A 25,676-nucleotide genomic window follows, 5' to 3' on the forward strand; every position below is an offset into this window, starting at 1 on the left:
GCTATAAAAGCTAGATATTTAACACTTTTCTTCTTAAATTCCACAAGACCCAGGGTTTTGATTTTTGGCAAATAGGTCCATGGGATGTTTCCTCATATAAATGATCTTAACCTATTTGAGCAGCTTATGTAGACCAGCAGTGCATTTTGTTTATTTCGAATATATTCCGTTAAGGTCAAAGGTCATTTTTAGCACTTGATGGGGGTCAAATGTTAACATGGCCTATAATGGATGTTAACATATTCTCAAGTTCAATATGGCTCAGGGTTGCGATATTTGGCCATTAGGTTATAGAAATGATATGCTCAAAAATATTTTCATAAAAGTGAGTTTGGCCTGATTCTAAGATCACAGATGTCCTTTAGTCAGGTGGTAGGGGTCCTTTGGTAATAACATGCAAATGTTTGAGATTCCCACCACATGTCCATGTGTTTTCTCTCCTCTTGCCCCATCCCAAGGCCAATGATCATAACACAGAAATATCGGGTGGTATTTGGAATCTTCGCCCTATAACCATATACATGTATACATATGAATCGCAATTAAGTTTCGTTTGGAAGCATTCTTGGTCCTTGAGACCTGGGAATCAAACGTTTTATAAAGCTCTCAGTATTTGTCTCAGACAGGTTCAGATTCAGGTTGTGTACCTTGCTGGAAACACCAAAATAAAGACAGAAACAAACACGAAATTTTATTGTTTTAAATTATGTTTCTTCCTCAACATTTATTTGCAAACTGTGACGTTCAGTGTGAAAATTAAGTTTTTCCTACATTTACCATACATAATCATAAAGCTAATCAAAACTACAAGATATCCTTGTGTTTAGAAGAGTGAAATGCAAATGTACCTATGTCTATCTTTGATGTCTACAGTACATGTCTCAAATATGGCAGCAAATAATTGAACTCTCCGACAATTCCATGATGATGTGATACCTTCAGCCTGTACTCGGAGTTCATCCAAGAAAATACACAATTCTATGACACAATGGAAGGTCTCATAACACAAAGAATGTTGAATGCTCAGTAAAGAGTTTGCTGGATATGCTCGTAGCCAACACGTAACAAGTATTGGAAATTTCTGTCATCTTGTAGCAATCCAAGGTCCTCACATCGTAACAATAACTCAATTCCTGGAAGATATTCTCGTAGATCGATTCCTGAAAAATGACAAAAAAGACATAAAGAAATAATATAAGTCCTTTTCTTAAAAGCAAAAAAAAACCAATCAATCAAATGTACTTAAAAATTGGTTCATTTAGATCTCCAAATCACATCAGTATGGAAAAAAAATATCTCTTCAATTTTACTAAAATAGATTTCCCAAATTTGGAAAACCAAATTTAAACCATAATCCAGAATCTCAGGACAACTATATACTGTTTAACACCAAGAATGTATTTGGTACTTACCCTCATCATAGGCTAGAGTGGCCACTTTGAAGAAGACTGTATCTTTGACTGTTTCTATAGGCTCTCCGGATTGGTCGACAGCCCAACTACACAACAGACATGAGAACGTTTCACTACAGAGTCCAATTATTATTATTTATTTTTTCACTTACTTTTCAATGAAGGGTTTGTCAATTAATGGTTAAAGACCATATCAATCAACAGATACACATGTATAAACTAGAACTATAAGCCAAACGATAACTAAAATAATCCCACATAAATCCAAATGAGTACCTCAACTAGATGTCTGGACAATGCTCCCAAACAGGGAAGGGCAATAACTCTGTCCATGAAATGTTGCATCACAATGCCCAATATGCATGTCCAGAGTAGAGGGCTCAAACAAGCAAAACATTTCAACCAAGGAATGTGACTGCATACACTGAATTTTGTGATAAGGCTCAGAAAATGAAAGGTAACAGACCAAACACGTTACAAAACATGGCTTTAGTTATCATACATCTGCATATGTAGTTTCAAGCAATTACCATAAGTTGTTCAGAAATGACGTGAAATCAATATGATCCTTCGGAAGATACCCCGTGAGTGAACAATTTACCATTAATTATATATGTATTACCAATTATGGTTTCTTGTCAAAGCATGTTCAAGTAAATAGTTCAGGGGTAACTTTGTTACAGCCTACTCTGTGAAATACTGTCTAAAATACCAAAGGCTGTGGGTTTTAATGACATCGACAAACGCTTTGGTGTAAAGAAGAAAAAGTGTTGCTTGAGCTGTTGTCATGGTGATTACCGTGATTAATCAGTTCTGACATTCATCACATACCTGTTCCTTAGGATTGCCTTGGCCCATATCGTATACCTCAAAGCTTCCACATCAATGTTGGGATCATTCTGTAGGAAAACACATTATAATGCATGCATGAGTATTCTTTAGGATATTTAACTAAAATGCAAATTCATTCGGTCTTTCGAGTAACTTTTGTCTGTTTAGATTCTAAAGTCTGTTTTTGTAAGCTGCAGGTAAAGCGGAAATAATGCTGTCTTTTCCTCATTAAATCTGAATACATTCAAATACGTGTATATGAAGCCAAGTCATGGGCGATCTGTAAACAATTCGTAAAAACTGATGACTCCGGTGAAGAAGCGAACATTCATCACTGTATTATATTACATATATTAACATATTCAACGAGGATCTGCATCAAAAGAATACACAGCGACCTACGATCCAGAAAGATCATATATTGAATTGAACCCCGGTAACAATCAAATGTAGATCTTTTTCTATACTCACCCTGTCTATGTACTGCAGAAGGTCTAATGCTTTCTTAAAATTGAGTTCTTGTTCCTCAGATGACATATCACTGATATACAGCTACAATAAGAACAGAAAATTACAACAAGAAAATGAAAAGCATGAGTACAGTATAGGTAGGCAACAGTAATACATTTTTGTGTTTGTGATTGAACATTATTAACAATTGTGTACCGTTAGGCAAATCTGTCATAATTATGCAATTTACTTGGACAGCTATATATTTGTTTCTTCACAACAAGGCAATGGTTACAATTTAGGTAAATCCCTGCCAATGAAGACTCAAACATGTCTAAAGACGAGCTAGTTCTAAACCATTGATCTAAGTCTGGTTGTATACCATTGATATATAAATCTTACTGTCCTGAAACTATTGGCTAAATAAATAAAAGTCATTAATTAGGCAGACACAAGTTGAGAAAGATACCAAGATGTTTTTGATACTGGTACAGGAAATCTGATGTCTACGCATGTAAAAATCCTATAACTCTCACCTCAATCAGTTGTTCTGGGGAAAGGACTTCCATCTCATCTGGGTCCAGGCCCCTCTGCTACAATTCAACCAAAGCCCACAAATCATTATCTACATTACAGAGTCAGAAAAAATAATAGACAATAAACCAATCCCACTCCTTTTCTCTATAACCTAGTTAACAGCACAATTTCTGGTCTTAAACCGCTCAATTAGTTTCAGTTCTTTATAAAAGCATCACTCTTAAAAAATTACAAGAGGCCTAGCGGCACTTGGCTCACATGGTTTACATAGATTTCGAGCCAAAGACTGCAACTGTTTGAGAAGTAGTGGAAAAATCTCGGCAACTGAAAGGCCAGAGTGCTTTGTTGAATTTTTGGATCCGTATGAAAAGCTTGAACACTTCTTTTGAAGTCACAAGTCATTGGAAGCAGCTATTTTTGGAAAGAAGTAAAAGAAAGTGTCTCAGTAGAATGGTGCCTGTATATCCATTTTCAATATTAGGATTGGCATGATAAATAACAACAGTTGGCGGGCACCTCATATAGAACATTTGTACCAGGTTTGAGTCAATGGCTGCAGCCGATCTTGACATTTAGGCTTGTCTCAGCCAATTAGAGGAGATGGTGGTACCAGGGTTGCAATATTGGATTTTCTAATTGCCACGAAGAGTGAAAGCATTTGTATGAAGGTTGGAGTGTATCCCTGCAACCATTCTTGAGAAGAAGTTGTAAATGTGTCAGCCAATCAGAGCCAATGGCAGCCATCTTTGATTTTCATATAGGCATGAAAAATCAATTCACTTGGTGAATAATCTTTGAGCAATTAATGTGTGCATACAAAATTTCAACTGCTTTTCAGAAAACAGGCTTTCTCATTCAACTGATGTGCTGTGACCTTTGACTGCCAATTTGAGTAGTCTGATGTGTCTGTGATAATGACCTTTGACCTCAGCACATGCATCAAATTATTCAAGGGCCAATGCCTACACTATAATAATGTAAAATGTTTGCACCAAAAATCTACTGTTTTGGAGATAACTGACAAATAATGAGTCTGATGTGTCTGTGACCTTTGACCTCAGACCTTTGTCCAAAATGATATTTAAGAAATTTTCAATAATTCACTAATTTATATGTGTATAAAAGATGTGTTCTGAAGAATTGGAGAATGTATAATTTTTAGATGAAGAATCAAGTTGGATGGCAATAGCTCACATGAGTAATCATATGAGCTAAAAAGACAAAAAAAGAAGGATATCACCCTTTTCAGAGTAAAATGAATTAATTTAACAACTGTTAACTTACATGCAGCACATGGGCTGGTAGTTGTTCCTGGTGGGTTATCAGGTCCAGTTCTTCATTTATTCCTACAAAGAGAGTTTAAAATCCAATTAACTTTTTTCTTTCTTCAATTTTAGCAATGATAAGTAAACTGTATGCTGTACCAATGATCTGACCAGATACCTTTGAAATAAACAGCTTACTTGTACACAATTGATTACATTGTAATAACTGTTAATTTAAAATAAATACAGTTCACAAGTAATCTGGTTATTTTCAAAGAATATCCAAATGTTGAACTTTTTTTCTTAAACTTTATACTTAGTAAACAAAAGCTACTATATTGCTCAGCATAACTTTATTTATTTATTGCAGTTAAACATACATAAAAATATCAAAATCAATTATTTTAATAGGCTGTTGTTATATTTTAGCATAGTTTCACATAAAAATTTAAGCCAGTTCCCCAACTTGTTCTTTTTGTACAAGATATAGAATAATTTGTGTTAAATAAAATAATTTGGCATCAGAATTTTTGCAAATGATTGCACAACAACAAGGTAAATGGTGCCAACAAGCCAAACAGTTTTACCAGTATTACTATTGCCACTATGGCTTTTTGTGCAAATTATTGAAACGCTAATTAAAGCTTTTGTACATAGTTTTCTATTAATACAATCATTGAAGGTCTCAATTGATCTTTTCCCTACACTATTAAAGTTTGATAATGCCCTGAAACTTAAGTGTGCTAAAATAGGTAGGTATGTTAACAGTACTCAAATGAGTACTTTGCAGGTATATTATCTGTACCTGCAAAGTCTTGAATAAGCCTTACCAGTGATGTTAACATCCTCCTCACCATCGTCTGAAGCCAGTCCAGCCAGTTTACTTAGACTCAGCAATGTCTATCAATAATAAATCACATACAAAGATGAAATATGTATATTATTAGCTTAACAGTCACAGACTTTATGATAACCCAAGCAAAATATCTTTGACCATCTTTTATAAACAGCAGTCCAAAAACAAATTGTCCTTACCTTTTTCTTGGATAATGACGTTGTTTCCATCCTCGAAAGTTCTAGTAAGGATTCATGAGCCTAAAATACAAAAGGAAGTGTGAATTTTCAGCTATTTTCTACAAGTGGTATATGAATGTACATGTACTGTAGTCTACAATATGAGAAATTGAAATTGAGGAAGACAGTGAAGATAGTCTACCTGTGTGTATACTACTTGTGTGTATACTACTTGTGTGTATACTACTTGTGTATACTACCTGAATGTGTGTTTACTACCTGAGTGTGTGTATACTACCTGAGTGTGTGTATACTACCTGAGTGTGTGTAAACTACCTGAGTGTGTGTATACTACCCGAGTGTGTGTATACTACCTGAGTGTGTGTATACTACCTGTGTTCAAATGTAGACATGCAACAAATCTATACATATTAAAGATGTCTATATTTCTCCCATATTAACATGCCCTGTCTGTAATCAACTTACGTTACCCAGCAATAGGTAATTTCTGTGGATAGTTGGCTTTGATTACCAACCTGTGTGTGTGGTTACCCAGTGTATTATCTACCCTTGAGTCAGCTTCACTATTGTGTGTAGCTGCCCTGTTTGTAGCCCACCTATGTGTAGGTGTTTTGTGTGTCACCCTGTGTGACCCTTTTGTGTTTTATAGGTGCTGTGGGTATAACTTCATGTGTGTAGGTGCGTTGCCTTTAATCCATCAGTGTGTTTAGCCCAGTTTGTTACCTGCCTGTGTGTTTTTACCCTGTGTGTGGTTGTTTGGTGTGTAGCCAACTGAGCGCAACCCCACTGTGTGTAGTCGCTAGGTTTGTAACCCCCGTGTGTAGTCGCTAGGTGTGTAACCCAACTGTGTGTATTTGCTAGGTGTGTAACCCTCCGGTGTGGAGGTACTAGGTGTGTTACCAACCTGTGTGTGGTTGTTAGGTGTGTAACCTACCTGTGTGTGGTTGTTAGGTGTGTAACCCACCAGTGTGTAGTCGCTAGGTGTGTTACCCACCTGTGAGTAGTCACTAGGTGTGTAACCCAACTGTGTATGGTTGTTAGTTGTGTAACCCACCGGTGTGGAATCACTAGGTGCGTAACCCACCTGTGTGTGGTTGTTAGGTGTGTAACCCACCTGTGTGGTTGTTAGGTGTGTAACCCTCCGGTGTGGAGGTACTAGGTGTGTTACCAACCTGTGTATGGTTGTTAGGTGTGTAACCCACCTGTGTGTGGTTGTTAGGTGTGTAACCCTCCGGTGTGGAGGTACTAGGTGTGTAACCAACCTGTGTGTGGTTGTTAGGTGTGTAACCTACCTATGTGTGGTTTTTAGGTGTGTAACTCACCTGTGTGTAGTCGCTAGGTGTGTTACCCACCTGTGAGGAGTCACTAGGTGAGTAACCCACCTGTGTGTGGTTGTTAGGTGTGTAACCCACCTGTGTGGTTGTTAGTTGTGTAACCCACCTGTGTGGTTGTTAGGTGTGTAACCCACCTGTGTGTAGTTGCTAGGTGTGTAACCCACCTGTGTGTAGTCGTTAGGTGTGTAACCCACCTGTGAGGTTGTTAGGTGTGTAACCCACCTGTGTGTAGTCGTTAGGTGTGTAACCCACCTGTGAGTAGTCACTGGTCTGTAATTGATGGAGCCAGCTGAGATACTTAATGTCCTTGCTTTGTAAGAACTGTCCCAGTTCCTGGTGTCGGTGAGCAGGCAGAGACAACAGCTTACCTAGCTTTCCTGTGGAAACATCATATGTTTACAAAAAAAATATCATTTGCATGGTACACCATCATACCATGACATTGCAATACATTATTTTAGCTTAAGTTTCATAAAGTTCCTTCTCAAATGTTTACTGCATACACATACATTTCTTTACATGTGAATACTGGTGTTATTATGGACAACCCCAAAATCTTATTAATATTCAATTCAAGGAGTTATTGTTGGTAAAAGAATTGTCTAATAAATCTTCATGAAAGCAATATTGTTATGTGTCTTGTCAGAAGCACTGCATGCCTACTTTTGCTGTAATGTTATGTAATGATAGCAGTATGCTTTGCTTAGCTCTTAAAAATACATCACAACCTACCTTCTTTCATATACCAAGCATACAGGATATCAGCAAAACCCTGAAAAATAAGAAGAAAACAAACTACATTGACCTTGCTACCTACCAAGAATGATTAGGCCAAACAAATCATATTTCTTGTTTCCAGTAACCCTACCTTACCCAGCAATTTGTTTATGCCTACCCTAAACTTTTATTTAATAGACAATTTTTCGAAGAAGGACAGCTGAAGTCAAGATCATTCTCTTATATAAACCATGAAAACATATTTGTAAAACCTGCCTACCTTTCAAACATGTTACAGGAAACACTTCTTTTTTGTTTGGCCTTAAGGGAATAAGAAATTCACACATCTGTCTATGTGTCTGTGTATTTTTAGACAAGATAAGTTGTTAGATATTGAGAAATTTAAGTGTCAGTTTTTAGCTACAATAATCGATCTAAAAAGAATAGGACTGTTCCACAATCCAGCCAGTGTTTTGGGAGACAGATTTCTATACAAAATTGTCCCAGTGATCACACAATCCTGCCAACTTTTACTGAAAATAAAGTTATACTTCAAATCAATTTGTCTCACCTTGTCTGAAAACTGCGTGAGGTATCGTTCTATGCGGTCAGAATTGTCCATCTGTTCACACAGCTGAATGAGGATGTCAAAATCATAGTATTTCTCCGCTAGCGATGCAGCAAGTTCCATGTGATCCTTCTCCACTGAAAATAGCAGCAGCACACTTGTGTCAGCCGAGTGAGGTCTAACAGAACCATTTATTTATAGTGATTTGGGTACTTCACTTGTGTTCTTTTTCAAATATGACATCATTACATGGTTGACACGAGATAACTTACAAGTTTATCTGCGATGCCAAAGAGTCTGATCTTATATATGTGTTCTTAATGAATAAACTTTGACAGTGCATTTGTATTGCCTGTAAAATATATAGGAGAACATTTCATAATCAATATTTTTGTATGATATTCTAGTGACTTGAGTATAATTGTATACAAACCCCGATTTTTTGTTCAAAAAAACAAATTCTCTAGACTGATATGGAATTATCTTAAATCCTATAAAAAATCTGTTGCAAGACATCAAATCACTGAAAAAAGCTTAGGATTTAAGTTTAATATATTTTCATGTCATGAACAGAAGCTTTACGTTTTTAATAAAATATTATCTTTCAATAAGAGTAGAAAGAATTTCAAAGACAATAAGAAATTCGATATGTTTTTGACTCAAAAGTTCAGGTAAGAAATTAATTTTAACAAAATACAAGGTCATTTTTTTTTTTGAGGAAAATTTCTACCAAACTCATTATTGAATTACAAAAGTCCTAAATATAACTCAGAATACATTTAAAATAGTTTCAATTATTAAATGTAAAAATCATTTAAAACGAAAATGTTTGCCACAAAAAATGAGGTCACAAAAACCTGAATTAGGTACTTATAATAAACTTTTTTAATATAGTTTTTACTGAAAGTTTCGATAACAGATATTAATTCAATATGTATGATTAGTAATTACACAGTGGTGTGATGAGTTGCTGGCGACAGAGCTGGTACTTCCTGTCGAGTTCGCGGTAGTGCCCCGACCGGTCCTGTAGGTGGTGTAACGATTCCAGTTGTGTACTGAAGCCCTCCAGTACAATGTCCGCGAGCTGTGCTAGCTGCTGACAAAACACTGACATCGTGTCTGCATCCGTCACCTCGGGCATGGTACCATCCAGGGTCACTGCATACTGTAGCACACAATATATAGAAAACAAAAATATTAAGGCTGCTTGCACACTTTATAGAATTGTTAAAAAGAGATTTAACACAGAATAATGTCGTCATCTGAAACAAAAGATGTTGACCAAGCGATAATTTGACAAGTTGAAAAAAACTTGTCACTAAAACAGTGATATGGCTACAACCAACATAGCAATATTGATTTCCTTATCACTACACAAATGTTTCCTCAACTTATTCAACTTCTATTTTATATTAAGTTAGTTTTATAGTATTCTGAAGTATGAAGCAAAGATAGTTAAAAGAAACCGAATTAATCCAACTACTCTTAAATTCCTTGAGGTCAGAAAATAAACATTCTTTGGTAAAGTAAGTTACTGTAATCGAACACCTATAGTGGTCCTGTACATAACATAATACACTGCTGGTATAACTCAGTCATACATTTTATAGGAGATATTAAGAGAAGTACTGACCTGTTTGAGGAGGAGATTTCTGGCCCCCTTTTCTCCACCTTGTGAAGTCCATGGTAGGAACTCCAGCTTTGCAAGTCGTACAGGGTCTAGATCCTCTCTGTAAACGGACATCTTGGCATGCCTGTGTTGTAGGCCCTTATGGAGCATTGCCTACAGATAGATCTCGTTATTAATTTGTGAATATTTGAAGGTGGTCCCATCTCTTTATTAATTGTCTACGGCTATTAAATCTTTAAATCCTTAAAAAATACTGTTTTTTTTATATAAACAGTGGCGCCACCTAGCATGTCTTATATGGGGTTATCCATACTAAAAGATCTCAATTTAGTTTTAATTGGCTCTACATAAATTAAAGTCTGCATCTTTTTTTAAAATGATTTCTGCAAAAAATGAAATTAATGAAAAATTGAGTTTCCTGGTTTAACTTTTTGAAAAAGAGTTTGAACTAATCTAATCTATAATACTTGCAGTCAATACTCCAATCAAGATTTAGTTAAATTTGTGCATAAATCAGAAACGAAATATAACAATAGCAAACCTGTGAAAATATGTACTAATTGGTCATATATATATATATCTCACCTCCATGACAGCATTCACTGCGGCTACAACTGCCAGTACCTCTGGTGTGGATACATCAGCAGCCAGCACTTCCTGTTCGTACTCCAGCAGGGCTGCCAGTATCTCATGTACTTTAGAAACCTTTTAAAACAGAAATAAGATATTGAAACTTTAATAGTGACGAAACTAAAAATAAAGATTCAGACTTAGTATAAAGACAAGAAAAAGAAACTCACAATTGAATAAGATCAAAAATCTGTTCACCAGTGTTAAGTTTCATGTATGAGAGAACAAATTCAATCTACAGTTGAATATTGCATATTAATAAGATAAGCAGATAAAAAAAATTCTCATGACCTACAAAACAGCAAACTCTACAACAAGGAATATGTTTTGCAAGTCACAGCGGCAAACAATGATTGTATATATTACACCAATATAGCACTGGTATGAATGTAAGTACATAAGAAACCTACCTCCCTGTAAAAGACATCCTGGGGCGCCAGGCCCTGAGACACTGAAGTGACATCACGATTCTCAAGGACCTTCCTGATAGCAGCATCAATCGCTCCTGGGTATCTGTTAATATCAAATATAGGCTATATATTAATCGACTAATCCCCTTTTGTATATTATGTTAGTTTAGATAAAAAGATTTGTTTGGTTGCACAAAGATAACAAACTGTCCCAATTAATAGTTTAATTTTTTTTTCAAACTTTCACTATCATCATCCTTATAACAGTTGTATTGAATCCACTGTACATGTCTATGTCATGAGACTGCGATTAAAAACAGACATTTGACCTGTTCATACAGAAATGATCTGGTTATCAAGTCTAATAGTCAAGATTTGTGAAATTTCAAAACTAGTTACTCAGAGTGTAGTTGTCGGAGGGCCATGGCTGCCGTCACCTTCTCTGCATGTTCACACAGAACATCGTGTGTGAGCATTGGATGGTCCCGAGCTGCAACAGTGCTCAGCTGTATACAAAAATAGACACTTTGTACAGTACTAGGTTTATTTACAGAAGGCACTTGTTAAAGAAATGAACAGAGGGAACATAATCCATCAAGGAATGTCAAGTCAACATGGATAGGATCTCAAATTGAAATCATTTATAATTTTTGCCAGCCTCCTACATTTAGATTAACAAACCGTTCATGCCTTTTCATGACATTTGTCATCACTTTTTGAGGTGCATCAATTATCCTTACTGTAATATCCCGACTGAAAATTGTCATTACACCAAGCAGTTTCACTCTCAATATAAGTCACAGTAATAAGCTGTAAAATGTAAAAAAAACAACAACAAAGGTGTAAATATGTGACCAGATTTGTTTACATACCCTTGTCCACAAGCCCACTTTCTTGAGGAAGCTGATGATGTAGTCGTGTGCCTTGAGCTTGTCTGACAGCTGGTTCAGTATAATCAGAGACGTCGTGCTACTGCAGGGATCTACAAAATAACAGAAACCAATTTTACTGTTGGTCTGTCCAAGTTTAACTCGCACCCACACAACACAAACCAAGACATACCAAGCTTTCAGCACTTTAAAGTAAAACAAACTTAACTTAATCACAAACATAAGGACACAAAAACCAAGCTTACTCTCAGTTCTTCAGTTTTACATACCAAGCTTACTCTCACGTCTACAAAGTAATAAAACCAAGCTTACTCTCACGTCTACAAAGTAATAAAACCAAGCTTACTCTCACGTCTACAAGGTAATAAAACCAAGCTTACTCTCACGTCTACAAAGTAATAAAACCAAGCTTACTCTCACGTCTACAAAGTAATAAAACCAAGCTTACTCTCAGTTCTTCAGTTATACATACAAAGCTTACTCTCATGTCTGCAAAGTAATAAAACCAAGCTTACTCTCAGTTATTCAGTAACACAAACCAGGCTCATTTGCACGTCTACAAAGTAACAAAACCAAGCTTACTACAGGTCAATCTTAAGTTAAATATAAACTTTATTTATTTTACAACAATTACTGGTGTGAAACAAAATTATTTCAACAAATTGTTTCAACTTATCATATTAATCACTCTTGTTGGCCCAGATGTTAGCGTGTGGGGGTGTTACTGTGGGAGGAAACCAGAGTACCCAGAGAAAACCCCATGTGGTCGGAAAGGTGACTCCATAACTTTTCACGTCCAATCGGGGAATCGAACCCCCGGCCACTTTGGTAAAAGACAGATGCGCTATCCACTTTGCCACCAAACAATCTAAGTTGAAGCCTATGACATTAAATAGATCGTTAAAGCACAGTTAGATCAGCCAACAGCCAGGTTTGGACAGCTACTTACCTTGTCGTGACTCTGCCCACCTTGGATCTGAGGCGGGGTAATCATCAATCAAGTCACGACTTACAGCCACCACAATCTGGTCCATGTCTGTAATGTTACTATCAGACAAGGGGAATAACTCATCCACACCTGCCTGTGCCAAATCCTGGTGATGATAGAACCAAATTTTGCTTACATCAACAATATCACACTTTGATTTTTTATATTTGTTAAATATTTAAATAATTTGAATTTTTTCAGAAGGTTTTTATCATCTTTGCCTCCTTCAGTTCTTATGAATTACATACATCTATGAGCTAATTCAGACAGATACTCTATACTGGGAAATGTTCACCACAGTTTAAAGGGTGAGTTGATCAATACAGTGAACGTTAGTGAACAACATAATGAAAAATAATAAACATAAATAGTAAAATAGTAATCAAATGTAAGAATTGAAAGAATGCATATTTTGCTGCCTCCCACTAAGTATTTTTTTCCCCTGCAGCTCGATACTAATGTAAACAATCATTTTAGACTCCAACCCCCATTTATTATAGATTATAAGTGCCCCCATACTTTCATATCTGGAATACCCTTGACAGGCTGTCTTTAAGCATCGCTTACCATATTACCCCTCATCGCTGACAAGAAGGCTGCCTTCAGGCGTGATGTCTTGTCCTCACTCAGACTCAACTCATGGATCTGTGAAGAGCTCGCAGCAAGAGCAGACTGAAACAAATAACAAAGTTCAAAGGTAAAAAATCATACATATTAACGAACTTGTATTAAACAGCTGACTAATGCTGTAAATGAGTTGTCTAATGTCTAATTTATCAAACTAATATTTATCCATCAAATAGAGCTGTAAGTGTGTTATTTTAACTTGATGATTACATAATATTTCATCCTTTAGCCATGCTTACCATGTCACTTCTTGAAATATCTGGATAGTCCATTGTAGTATCGATAAGTAAACTGAAAAATAGAAACTTTGTATGGATATACTATTGAATACCGGTATGATAAAACGTTTTGTAGATGTGTTTTTTTTATTTGCATAATTGAAGAAGGAAGACCCCCCCCCATCTTTCTAATAATGAAACTACACGTTTAAAGTCAAATCATAATTTGTTTATGGAAATAAAAAAGCAATTTTTAACACTAGAAATAGTATGGCCTTAGGTCTCCATCTGCTAATTTGTTATTAATGTCAGGTGCAAATATATATTACGTGGAAGCATCATGCAATAATGTGATTAAGGGGCGGTCTTATGATGAGCAATAGCTCAACAATAATTACTCTTTGTGGTCTTACACAAATTCAACTCCATGTTGGGAGTCAAATCTTTGCTTATTGGCACACTTTGTTTCCAAGGCTACAGCTAACCACAGGCTAACGATGCAGACGTGCTGGGTACAGTATACAGTCTACTTACCTGGTATTCTGTTTGTTGGAGGCAGTCAAGCAAAACAGTCCCACGCTGCTGGAGAAAAACACTCCAGTTCCTTCACTAGTTCCTGTTAAATAAAACATGCCTCAGTTCAGCAATCTAGTTCTGTATAGTTACTATTTTTTCTATCTATTTGAATTTTCCTCAACATCTTACACGTGACTTTTTACTTACAAGTGAGTGACCGAGAGGTTAAAAACTACTTTGTGTGTAAAATAAATGTTATCTTTCTTCTTAAATTATTAAAATTGAATGTAATTCATTCACAAAGTAAGTAAATCAAAAGCTTACAAATACAGGGTTCTTATTTTCTGATTTCAAAGCCACACTAAGTTAAAGAATGCTGAACTTGGGAGTTATCCTTCAGTCTGCAAAATTAAAGCTGACAAAATAGTCTGGGGGATAAAGAATATCCTGCCAGTTCCTGTTTTGCTCACCTGCCCCGATAATCATTCCACCTGGTGCGTGAAACTCTGTGACTTCGGAGGACTCTCCTACAACAGTAAATATTGATACAGAAAAACTGTCACACTCTGGTATCAGACACAAATATCCACCCCATAATAATACATACACAGGTGTAATTTAATTGAACAGTGATATTATACCTTATCAGGTAGAAAATTGTACTGTTTTCTCCCACTGCTGCGTATAAAAGATAGACATGTCCAATTTGAAACCCTCATGTAGTGATAGACATGTCCAATGTGAAACCCTCACGTAGAGATCGACATGTCCAATGTGAAACCCTCACGTAGAGATAGACATGTCCAATGTGAAACCCTCACGTAGAGATCGACATGTCCAATGTGAAACCCTCACGTAGAGATCGACATGTCCAATGTGAAACCCTCACGTAGAGATCGACATGTCCAATGTGAAACCCTCACGTAGAGATCGACATGTCCAATGTGAAACCCTCACGTAGAGATCGACATGTCCAATGTGAAACCCTCACGTAGAGATCGACATGTCCAATGTGAAACCCTCACGTAGAGATCGACATGTCCAATGTGAAACCCTCACGTAGAGATCGACATGTCCAATGTGAAACCCTCACGTAGAGATCGACATGTCCAATGTGAAACCCTCACGTAGAGATCGACATGTCCAATGTGAAACCCTCACGTAGAGATAGACATGTCCAATGTGAAACCCTCACGTAGAGATAGACATGTCCAATGTGAAACCCTCACGTAGAGATAGACATGTCCAATGTGAAACCCTCACGTAGAGATAGACATGTCCAATGTGAAACCCTCACGTAGAGATAGACATGTCCAATGTGAAACCCTCACGTAGGATGTGTGTAGTTTCCACATGGATGAACTCAGTCATCTGTACTATGATGACAGATGACAGCATTTTACTATGATTTCACAATGGAAAATGCATCAAAACCTTGTTTGACTGACTGTGGCAATCTTGCCCTCAGCAAGTGACAACACTTCAAGAACATTTGTACAAGCTTGTCCTGAAGGTTTTGCATGGATCTTTAAATCTGTGGTACACCTATGGTATACTGTACTTTTTTTCTGCTCTTTCAAAATATGATCTTAGTTTGTTTATATGTTACAGTATCTAGAAATTTTGCTATATTTAGTGTTGCATGTGCATTTTTTTGTGTCCTGTTTTACCCAATTTTTGGTTCAAACTGTGATAGAAAAAGAGTCAATCATTATGACGGTATGTGGGATATAGACATTCTACTTTCGGGTGTAGAATTTGTGTCAGAACTGAGACTTTGCCGACAATAATAGACTCTATTATCAGAATATGCAGTTTTGAGATTGATTGCTATTTAATGAAACTCAACTAGAAATGTTTAGACTTGTTATATTCATAGATTACCTTGTTACCTTGAGAAATATTAAACTACCACAAACATAATCCTAAATACTATATGCCTTTGGTTAAGTCAGATTCTGAGTCTGCTGTATTCAGGGAATGTTTCGCCCTAAGCTGGTTAATCTGTATTCACCCAATGTTTACTCTACCTTCCACTTGTGATTACGATGTTCATTATGCTGACTAATGTTAGCTGTTATGATAAATTTGCCCTTGTTATTGAGGGTGAAAATGGCAAAAAGTTAAACTGCAGCGAAAATTTCCCAAAATATATATTTACAGGTAACCAGAGAAACACTGTAGAGCCAGGTTGGTGTTTTATTAAGAACAATTCAAAGAGAAGTGTAAAATAATAATAATGATAATAATAATTTAAGATTCTTATATACTGCTTTATCACAACCTAGTTCAAAGGTCGTCTCAAAGCGGTTCACAAATTATTATCCGTGGTTATAGGGCCTTTGCAACCAGCAAACACCTTTCTCAACTCCCTGGGAGCATACAGCCCGTGCTGCCATTTCGGCACTCACAGCTAGCATTCAACAATTCTAGCACTGCCCAACCATTTACTCATTTACAGCTAAGTAGACTGGAACAAGCGGAGTAAATTATCTTGCTCAAAGATACAACACTGTGCCGTGCTGTGACTCGAACCGGCAACCCTTCGGTCATGAGCCTGGCGCCCTACCACTAGACTACCGTGCCTCCTTAAAATAAAATAGTCTACAGACCAGTGTCATACCTGATTTAAACAGGACCCGTTCATCATCGTACACATAGGACACCCCTGAAATGGGATCAGGCACCAGTAGCTTCAGGTTCTGTAGCTTCAGTTCTATTTCCTCCTATAACATAATTACATTCACAATAACACTGCAAATAAGAGCCTCAAAAACATGGAAACTTCAAGTCTCTTATTTTACTTCTTGTTAGATTCAATTAACAGATTCCTTTCGATATAAACAGGAGCAGAAAATAAATAGTCAAACTTTTCAAAGCTGGTCTGTCTCAAGCCCAGATAGCCATTCTATCATCGAATTAACTCTAATATTTACCAGTACAAGTAAAAAAATATATACAATAATGCTATTTTTTTTCCATTCACCATTCATCAAAGTTCTAATAATTTTTTTGAGACCTCTCACCTTATGAATCACAATATGTATATGTCAAGATATTTTTTACAAGTTCTTACACATAGTATATCATGTTTCACTGACTCTAGTTGTGACCAACAACCACCCACTTCCTACCAAGTTCCACTAACTGATCTCAATATGTTTGATTCCCACTCACGGTGTAGTTTTCCTTGTGGTCTAGGATCACCAAATCTTCAAATCCTGAAGGTGTCCCATTGATGTCAGTATCAATGGTAGCTGGAACACAGAAACAGTCAACTCTTCACATCACAGACCAAATGGCTTGAACACATGTATATGTACAGACAATGTGTTTTTACTTGTGAAGACTTGAATCAATTCTTCAATTTCTGTTGAATTGTTTTCTTTATCTCAACTGGTCTTGTGCAGTGAAGACTATGTAAACTGATGATCTTATTGGCCCTGTTTCTTGTCTACGAGAAAGGGATATTCTAGTTTTTAACAGTATAAAAAAAACCTGTCTAGTCCTTGAGTTTAAACAGCTGGTACGTGCTGTAAAGTAACAATGAAGTGACATTTGAAAGGACTAAATCACAGCAGTGAATGCTGTATTTCAATATAGCAGAAAAGAACATCTGTCACCCTTGCGTTATGTATTTAATATTCTGTTCCGAACAGACACATTTCCAAATTGTGTAGGTTCAATATCAATACAGTATACACATAAACATTGTAAGGTAGTCAGATGTTTAGACTGGTACACTGTAGTCGCGTAAGTTATGACTGGACAGGCTCCATTCTTAGTCTACTATCCTGTTTCAGTTTTTGATTTCCTTGTGACGGTTGAAACATAAAGAGGAGGTTAAACAGTACACTCAAGGCAATGATGGTCCACAGTTATACAGTGCTGATTCTAGGATTTGTCCAATGGGGGGCCTTGGGCCCCTTCAGTATGAAATAGGGGGTGCTTCAAGCAGCTGAGGAGCGAAGTGACAAGGCAGGGGAGGGCTCGACATCGTCTGCTCCAGTTTCACTGTTTGGTTCGCCTGTTTCGGTTTCAGATTCGTCGGTAACCTCTCTCTCATCCCTGTCTAAATGGTGGCGGTTTGCCGTGAAACTAAACTCAAACAGCGTTCTTTTCCTATTCATTTAGAAGCTGTACATTCACCTTAGACCTAGTGTAGGTCCAGTACGAGGTCGCCGCACGTGCGAGAATGTTTATTTTAAGAGCCCCATTCTGATTGGCGTAGCTTTAATAAATCAGCCAATGAAAACTGTCATTTCAAAAGACGTTTCGGTCTCTTGCACAACATGGCCGACTTTGTTATCGTACAACGATTGAACCGCGAAAGAAATAAATGAACGCAAAGGATTGTCTGAAAGGGGGGATTTATCAAAGAGTTGCGGCATTAGGCCCGCACTGAGGTTTGATTTATGCGGGGTTCTTTATATTTTTGCGGGAATTCCGCGATCCCGCGCCCTAGAAGCAACACTGGTTATATCTCCGCTATCACCAATCGATTAACTCGTTTTCTGATAAAATCCCTATTAATATTGTCTGACTTCTCAAAACAGCGATTAGATAATTATACAGTTAAAACATCTGCCTCTCCTGTAAATTCGCAAAAATAAAAAAAAAATGAGAAAATTAATTGCACCAGTACATTTATAACTGTATGTAAGTGTTCTACAATGTACCTACCTAGTACAAAGTACAGAGTCAGGGAAACCTCCATATTCACACCAACCCCAAGAATCAAGACGCCAGATCTGTTAAAATAAATGTAAACATATCACATGCAATAACTAGTCTAACATCAAAAAGTATGATTTCTAAAGCAGTTCCCTAGCAAATAGATATGGTGGAAGGAATGAAATCACATACAAAAGAAGTGGTTAAGATATCATGCTTATTTTGGTAAAACAACTGTCTGGTATTACTATAAATATCCTCTAACAATATTTAGTCTTGTCGTCATCAAACATTTACTGAACTAACAGCTGTTACCTTGTGATCTGCATGTCAATTAGCCATGTCTTCAGCTGGGTTAGATGTAGAGAGTCTTGGTCCTACAATCACACAAACAAAAATAAGTATGGCAAAGAACTTAAAACTGACACATAAACATTATGTCAAAGAATGCTCTCAGAAGCAGATTTTAATTTCTTTACAAAGTCAGGGTTGAATTGGTGAGTTTAGTAAGTTAAACATGGAAAGTAACACTCAAACAAAGAAGAAAAACTCCAATCTATGTGGGTTTTCTCTGGGGTCTCCAGTTTCCACCCACATTAAGACCCTCTGTGCGCTAACATCTGGGCCAACAAGAGTGATTAATATAAGTTGAAATAGCTTATTTTTATAATTGTTGTAAAATAAATAAAGTTTACATTTGTTTATCAATTGTGAAAAGTTTTTGATACAAAGGATGACAGTTTTTCTGTCAGACTGAACACTTACCCAAACTTTACGTGCTAAAGACTCTCGAAACATTCTGTCAACGTCTACCTGGTAAAACAACTGCAAAAAAACCACCAGGATTACAACTACAGATATCAACAGAAACCAGGAAAAAAACATATTAATTCATTCAAATATTTCATCATCTCCCTTAAATACAACATCATCTCTTTTTTGGACGTGAAAAATATATATAGTTATCGTAAAGAATGTATCCCTTCTGCGATACATACCAAAGCCTAAGGTTGTGTGAGAATTAATGTATCTACCTGGTACATGAAAATATATTTTAAGCCAGCCTTAATTAAGGTGTATTACAGACTGTATACATATATATACACCAGCCATAAGGAAATTAAAACAACTGATGACAGACTACAATTTCCTTCTCACACACTGGCATGACTCAGATAATTTGTAACAAAACAAGTCTGTCTGATGATGTTGCCTGTAAAATCAGCATAGTCACACCTTTTCTGTGTTGCCCTCCGAAATCGTCCACTTTTGTAGCTGAGTACCGGTCAGAACAAAGAATGGCCTCTCATCTTCTTCCTCACTTCCTGGTACAATGGCCTGTAAAGTCTATAACGAAATAACCAAATCACCATTCTCAGAAAGTTTACAATAGTAGGATAATCATCTTGTCAATCAATCAAAAGAGAAATATTACTACATGTAAAAACTTTTGACAGTACAGTAGTCAAAATTTATCAAGTAGGCTTATTAATTGTATAAACTGAACTTACTGCTCCAGAAGGTTGCATGGGTGATGCACCGAAGATGAAGGAGGACATTCTGCGTCCAATACCAGCAAACATTCCCTGAGAGGCTGTCAGTGGGATACACACCGGACTGGTCTGTAGACATAAACAATCAATTATCACACAGGTGTTTCAGTCAGTAAAACATATCAACTAAAGCTGTTACAGCAGACCTCTATGTAACGTTAATGTCTTATTTTCAACATCCCTGTTTACAATACTAAATTATGTTTTATTGAAACATCCTAGTAATTCGTAACAAAAAATTCATGAAACTTTTTTTTTTTTAATTTAATTTTTTTATTTTCAAAGATTTTCAGAACATGTACATTATACAGAACATCACATCAACACATATCCACACATTCACACATATCTACTATTGAAATTATCAGCAACCTCATCCTCCTCATCATCCTCATCATTTGATGCTGATTTTATACAATCACCAAGACACATTCAATTTTCACACACTTTCACACATAGAATAGACAAAACAAAGAGATCAGACTGCCAAATCTGAGAAGATACTAAATAAAATAAATAACTGCTTTGAGTATTTGTCAATATTTTGTTTTTTAAAGTAGAGTAACAACTAATAACTTAATATAAATAGTCATAATACTCAGGGTTAGTTGAGGTCAAGCTCTACTAATTTTAACCATTTTTCCCATTCAGAAGTAAATCTTCTAAGGCCTTGTTCCCCTTTACCAAGAGCAATATATTTCTGAACCTTATAGTAATCTTTAATCGAATTGACTAAAGCCGTCACATTAAGTGACTTATGAAAACATCTGGTTTTGTATATATATTGTTTAATGAACAGAGTAATTTCATTATCAATTCTGGTATAAATTCCAGTTTGGTTGATAAAACCAAAGATCATTGATTCTTTATTTAGTGGGAAAGCAATAGTGAGAGCACTTAAAAGACTTTCAAAATTGCTCAGAAATTTTTGTACTTCCCTGCATTCCCATAAAACGTGGGTAATTGTCTCCCTTTCTATGATACAAAAAACACAGTGTGGGTTATTTACAAGTCCAATTTTGCATAAATAAGAATTGGTTGTTAAAATATAATGATTAATTCTAAATTGCAACCATTGCAATTTTGTATTTTTTGTAACCCTGAAAGGAATAGCATATATTTTCCCCCAAGTTTCCTGATTATAGTCGAATATAGTTCCCCATTTTGTTTGAGCAGTTATTGATGCATTATTTCTGAAATTCATGAAACTTAATGAGTAATGCAACATAACATTGTAAGTTATGAACACTTATAAGATAGCTAAGTTCAAATACAAAATTAGGTAACATAAGTTGAAGTACACTTAAGCACAAACCTGGCCAGGATTATGAGCAAGAAGAACCAGAGAACTTGTTGTCGTTGCCAGCAGACATCCATACGGCTGTGGAGATACAAACAAAGGTTACTTCCTTTACAAAACGACAAATTTCTTTTCAGTTGATTCAATGCAGATACATAGAATTAGCTAAAATGAATTTTTCAAACTAATGACATGTAAGTTTACAAATTAATTAGTAAAAAAAAAAAGGAAATTAATTATAAAACTGCCATTTTTGTATTATTTTACCTGAAAGTTGATGACACAAGCACACTCCTCTCCCCGAAGTTCTGCACTAATTTCTGATGATGATCCTTCATATGCCACGTTAGCCCAGTAACGTACAATACCCTCTGGTGAAACAGCCATGCAGGAGGCTGAATGGGCATCTGTGATGCTGGGAACGACACACACACGGTCAGCATTGTGGGCTAGGTCACTGGGAGGAAGGGTCAACTCCTTACAGAACACACCCTACAAACAGAAATTTCCACGGCAGATTTTGAATTAATGACAATATTAGTGGATATGCCTACCTGACCTTAAGTTTTGGAGATAAAATTAATCACTTTATTCAGAAGATATTTTAAAATTCACATTCACAATAAAGAGAGCAAAGCTTGGAGTATAGATAACTAGGATATTGTCATTTAATGGACTATGAAAAGGCCTTACCCTGGCAGTATGGGACTGTTTGTGACGCCATATAAACAATTTTCTACCTCCCACAAGCCACGCCCATCCAGAAGGATCAATTTTCACTGTGATTTCTGTGTGTCCTGAATACAAAAAAAAGTAAGTTAATCACAAGTGATGCTCATTAGACAAATTATTATGAACTGTAGTGACATGAAAATTGAAAGTCAACATCAGCAATCTGTTTATGTGCTCGTGTATACTACTTTCTTCAAGAATGGTTCTACAAAACACAATCTTCACATCTGTCAACACTAATCCAACACCCATAAAATCATCCTTTATAGATGGTGAATATGCAGTACGAAACTTATAGTGCGTCAGTGTTTAAAGTTATATCTACAATTAACGTATTCTGTATGTTATGAGTTGTAGAAGTGCCTGTACTCACGGTCAGCCAGGGACAGGGCCTCTGTGATGAGCACTGGAAGTGGAAGACCATAGCTCTCCACTCTGTGGCCACCCGTCTCCTCCAGAATCTGGGATGTTTGTAAACTACGATTACTTTGGCTTCTGTAACAAAGATAGACTTCTTGAAAGTCACTTTCTTAAACACAATAACATTCCAATGTATGTATCTGCTTAAGATTTTGATCGCAATTAATAATTGTCATATTTAAGAAGGCTCCACACTTTCACAATTAACCAGCAAAATTTGTTGAAACTTTCATATAATGGTTTTGCAACTATGCTGAGTTGATTTTATGAAAATCTAAGCCTTCCGATAGTTTTTGGAGAAAAATACCAAAAAATTACGTTGGTTGTTTGTCAATTTTAAAGGGGGGGGCACATCCTCCATTTATAGATATTTAATTCCCTTGCTCTAGAACAAGTTTGGTTAATATTCCTTCCTCTATTTCCCCTAATTGGCCCCAACATCTGCCCCAAAGAAGGGGGTCCACACACCTCAGTTTATACAAACTTTATCCTTTTGTCCCTAAGCATGCTTCAAACTACGTTTGGTTTAAATCCCTTCAATTGTATAGTGGGAGAACAAATTTCCTCTATTTCCCCTATTTGGCCCCGCCCCTCTGCCCCCAGAGGGACCATAACCTCCCTTTATACAAACTTGAGACTCCTTTGTCCAAAGATGCTCTAGAACAAATTTGGTTAAAATCCTTCTATTTGTTGAGAAGAAGAAGATTTTTTAAGATTTACCTACCAGGTATTTCCCCCCTATTTGGCCCCGCCCATCTGCCCCCAGGGGAGCCATACCCTCTGTTTATACTGAGAACCATTTGGCCAATGATGCTCCTGACCAAATTTGGTCAAAATCCTCTGAGCTGTTAGTTGCGTTTTAAAGGAAAAAAATGACGGATGCCGGATGCTGCGCCATGGCATAAGCTCACTTGGCTCTTCGGGCCAGGTTAACTACAAGATGAAAAGAGGCATCGCTAATTTAACTCTACACAATTATTTTATCTATCGCAAAATATAAAAAACATATTTAAGTGTTTTTTATTGAATTTGTACGGATAACAGTGATTATCTAGGAGCTAAAAGCAAACAGGACACAAAGATTCGTTCATAAAGAGTGAGAAATTGAACAAATTATATACAATGGCTTTATAATTAATTTATTTTTACATTTTACAATCATTTTGATCGCGTTGAGAGTTGTCCTCCTTGCAAAAAAAATCTGAACTTTTTGCAGAGGGATTGAACTTACACAATGACAGTTATTATAATTATGATATCAAAATTGTTCATTTATTGTTTTTTTATGGAACCAAATTACTCTCAGTTATGTACACTTTGGACATCATTCCACAGCCCGATGGAACAGTATATTTACATGTCAGGTACGTATACATATGTGACCAGAGGCTATCACATGATATGCCGTTCTCACCCGCACCCACACATGCATTTTATTTCATATATATGATATTTTACATTGGAAAAAGTGTTGAATCAAAATTCTTTTAAGGGAGACACAACTTCATTATAATGTATACCAGGTTTCAAAGAGATCATTCGAAAAATGTAGGAGAAGATTGCTGGACAAACAAAAGTTTACGCCGGACGGTTGGTCAACCCCATACCATAATACGCCCGTCAAATTGAAAGGCGTATGAAAATGATTTAATCGATAGAGCGAAATTAGCTTAACAGCGAAAATCTTCACGACATCCAGCTTGTGAACTTGTGAAAGCATGTGATATGCACATGTTAGGACGGTGCACTCAGTTTATGTCTTTGTTTTGGGAGGGTTATTCCTTCAGTGCGTGTGATTACACATTTCCCAACAAATCTCGGCTGTGATAAATTGTAAAAACTTGTGCCCCATCCCTTGTTTAATTTTATTTGCAACAAATTTATGTTTAAAGCTAAATTCTGAATATTGGCAAGCGTGCAATTAACTTCTGATGATGAATAATTACTGTTCAATAAGTTTGAATACGGACTTAAAAATCATATAACTTGGTTTCATAGTGCGGTAAGAAGTTGCAGTTGCCTGACGGCCCCGCTCTGGGGGCCCCTTTGGAAACTGTTTCATCTCGCTCGCACCACTGGTGTTTACTGCCAAGTCAGGTGATGTTATCGGGGCTATTTTTAACAGGGCTTTCCCGAACAATTCAAGTGGTCAAACTGGACATTTGGAACAGACTATGAATATGGGAATAGCGAGGTAACATAAGTGGAAGTGCATACAATACATACATTCATTAAAAAAAAACGCCTTTTCACGTGATGTCCGTTTAAAAGTTCAATCCAACAAAAACATTATTTTCAGTAAGGTTGTCAAATCAAAAAGGTTTCATTTGCTGTGATATGTAAACAGTTTAATAGCTGTGTTGGTTTGTGTCAGTCAAGAGTTTGGAGGACCACATTTCGAATCTGGCTGTTGAAATTTTACTTTCGTGTTACATAAAGACATCAGTATGTTTCAAATGATATGCATATAATACCTTTCCTGAAACCTATTCTGTAGTTGAAAGGACATGTATTTACTTTCTACTTGTGTATTGACGTTTGTGGTAATTATAAGTTAACACCATACTGAATTTATTTTATCTATTCTGGAGTGTAGCAGGGACGTATAGTGAAGGGGATTAGCAACTCCCTCTTTGCCTTACCAATTTTATGACACGTCAATCTAGACTTACGCCACGAGCGCCACCTATCTCAATTTTGACAAAGCAAGATGGCGTCGATACCGCTTCGTTAGATACAGAAGTTGGCGTGAAAACAAACCAATCGCGATAAGTGTTCTTACGTCTTTTGTTTATCCCATTGTTATAAGCTGATTGTATTACTTATAATTGATAAAATCTGTGGTATCATAGTAATTGATGTCTCGTTTTTGGGGTATATTTTTCTATTTTTAAACGCGATGTAACGCGTGGTTCAGAGTATTGTGGTGGGCGTCGATA

At 36.4% G+C, this 25,676-nt stretch overlaps 1 protein-coding gene across 1 annotated transcript in view; it reads right to left on the bottom strand.

The window, feature by feature from the left end:
• Positions 1–678: 678 nt before the first annotated feature.
• Positions 679–25,676, bottom strand: part of LOC110457777 (nuclear pore complex protein Nup133-like) — a 26,757-nt gene continuing 1,759 nt past the window's right edge. Inside the window, exons 2-34 of the mRNA XM_021509175.1 lie at positions 22,691–22,812; positions 22,279–22,382; positions 21,853–22,077; positions 21,601–21,666; positions 20,244–20,354; positions 19,969–20,079; positions 19,498–19,557; positions 19,048–19,109; positions 18,742–18,809; positions 17,236–17,315; positions 16,682–16,784; positions 14,529–14,585; positions 14,077–14,158; positions 13,564–13,615; positions 13,265–13,369; positions 12,659–12,803; positions 11,692–11,801; positions 11,219–11,325; positions 10,820–10,922; positions 10,365–10,484; positions 9,783–9,932; positions 9,101–9,314; positions 8,153–8,286; positions 7,597–7,636; positions 7,117–7,241; positions 5,531–5,590; positions 5,326–5,395; positions 4,515–4,576; positions 3,230–3,286; positions 2,715–2,795; positions 2,244–2,311; positions 1,413–1,498; positions 679–1,160 (exon numbers count right to left, since the gene is read on the bottom strand). Coding sequence (XP_021364850.1) covers positions 1,024–1,160; positions 1,413–1,498; positions 2,244–2,311; positions 2,715–2,795; positions 3,230–3,286; positions 4,515–4,576; positions 5,326–5,395; positions 5,531–5,590; positions 7,117–7,241; positions 7,597–7,636; positions 8,153–8,286; positions 9,101–9,314; positions 9,783–9,932; positions 10,365–10,484; positions 10,820–10,922; positions 11,219–11,325; positions 11,692–11,801; positions 12,659–12,803; positions 13,265–13,369; positions 13,564–13,615; positions 14,077–14,158; positions 14,529–14,585; positions 16,682–16,784; positions 17,236–17,315; positions 18,742–18,809; positions 19,048–19,109; positions 19,498–19,557; positions 19,969–20,079; positions 20,244–20,354; positions 21,601–21,666; positions 21,853–22,077; positions 22,279–22,382; positions 22,691–22,812 — 3,277 coding nt within the window. The 3' untranslated portion in view covers positions 679–1,023. The remainder of the gene's footprint in view (positions 1,161–1,412; positions 1,499–2,243; positions 2,312–2,714; positions 2,796–3,229; positions 3,287–4,514; positions 4,577–5,325; positions 5,396–5,530; positions 5,591–7,116; positions 7,242–7,596; positions 7,637–8,152; positions 8,287–9,100; positions 9,315–9,782; positions 9,933–10,364; positions 10,485–10,819; positions 10,923–11,218; positions 11,326–11,691; positions 11,802–12,658; positions 12,804–13,264; positions 13,370–13,563; positions 13,616–14,076; positions 14,159–14,528; positions 14,586–16,681; positions 16,785–17,235; positions 17,316–18,741; positions 18,810–19,047; positions 19,110–19,497; positions 19,558–19,968; positions 20,080–20,243; positions 20,355–21,600; positions 21,667–21,852; positions 22,078–22,278; positions 22,383–22,690; positions 22,813–25,676) is intronic.

The sequence above is a fragment of the Mizuhopecten yessoensis genome, unplaced genomic scaffold (genome assembly GCF_002113885.1).
Source record: "Mizuhopecten yessoensis strain PY_sf001 unplaced genomic scaffold, ASM211388v2 scaffold9309, whole genome shotgun sequence".
NCBI classification, from domain to species: domain Eukaryota; kingdom Metazoa; phylum Mollusca; class Bivalvia; order Pectinida; family Pectinidae; genus Mizuhopecten; species Mizuhopecten yessoensis.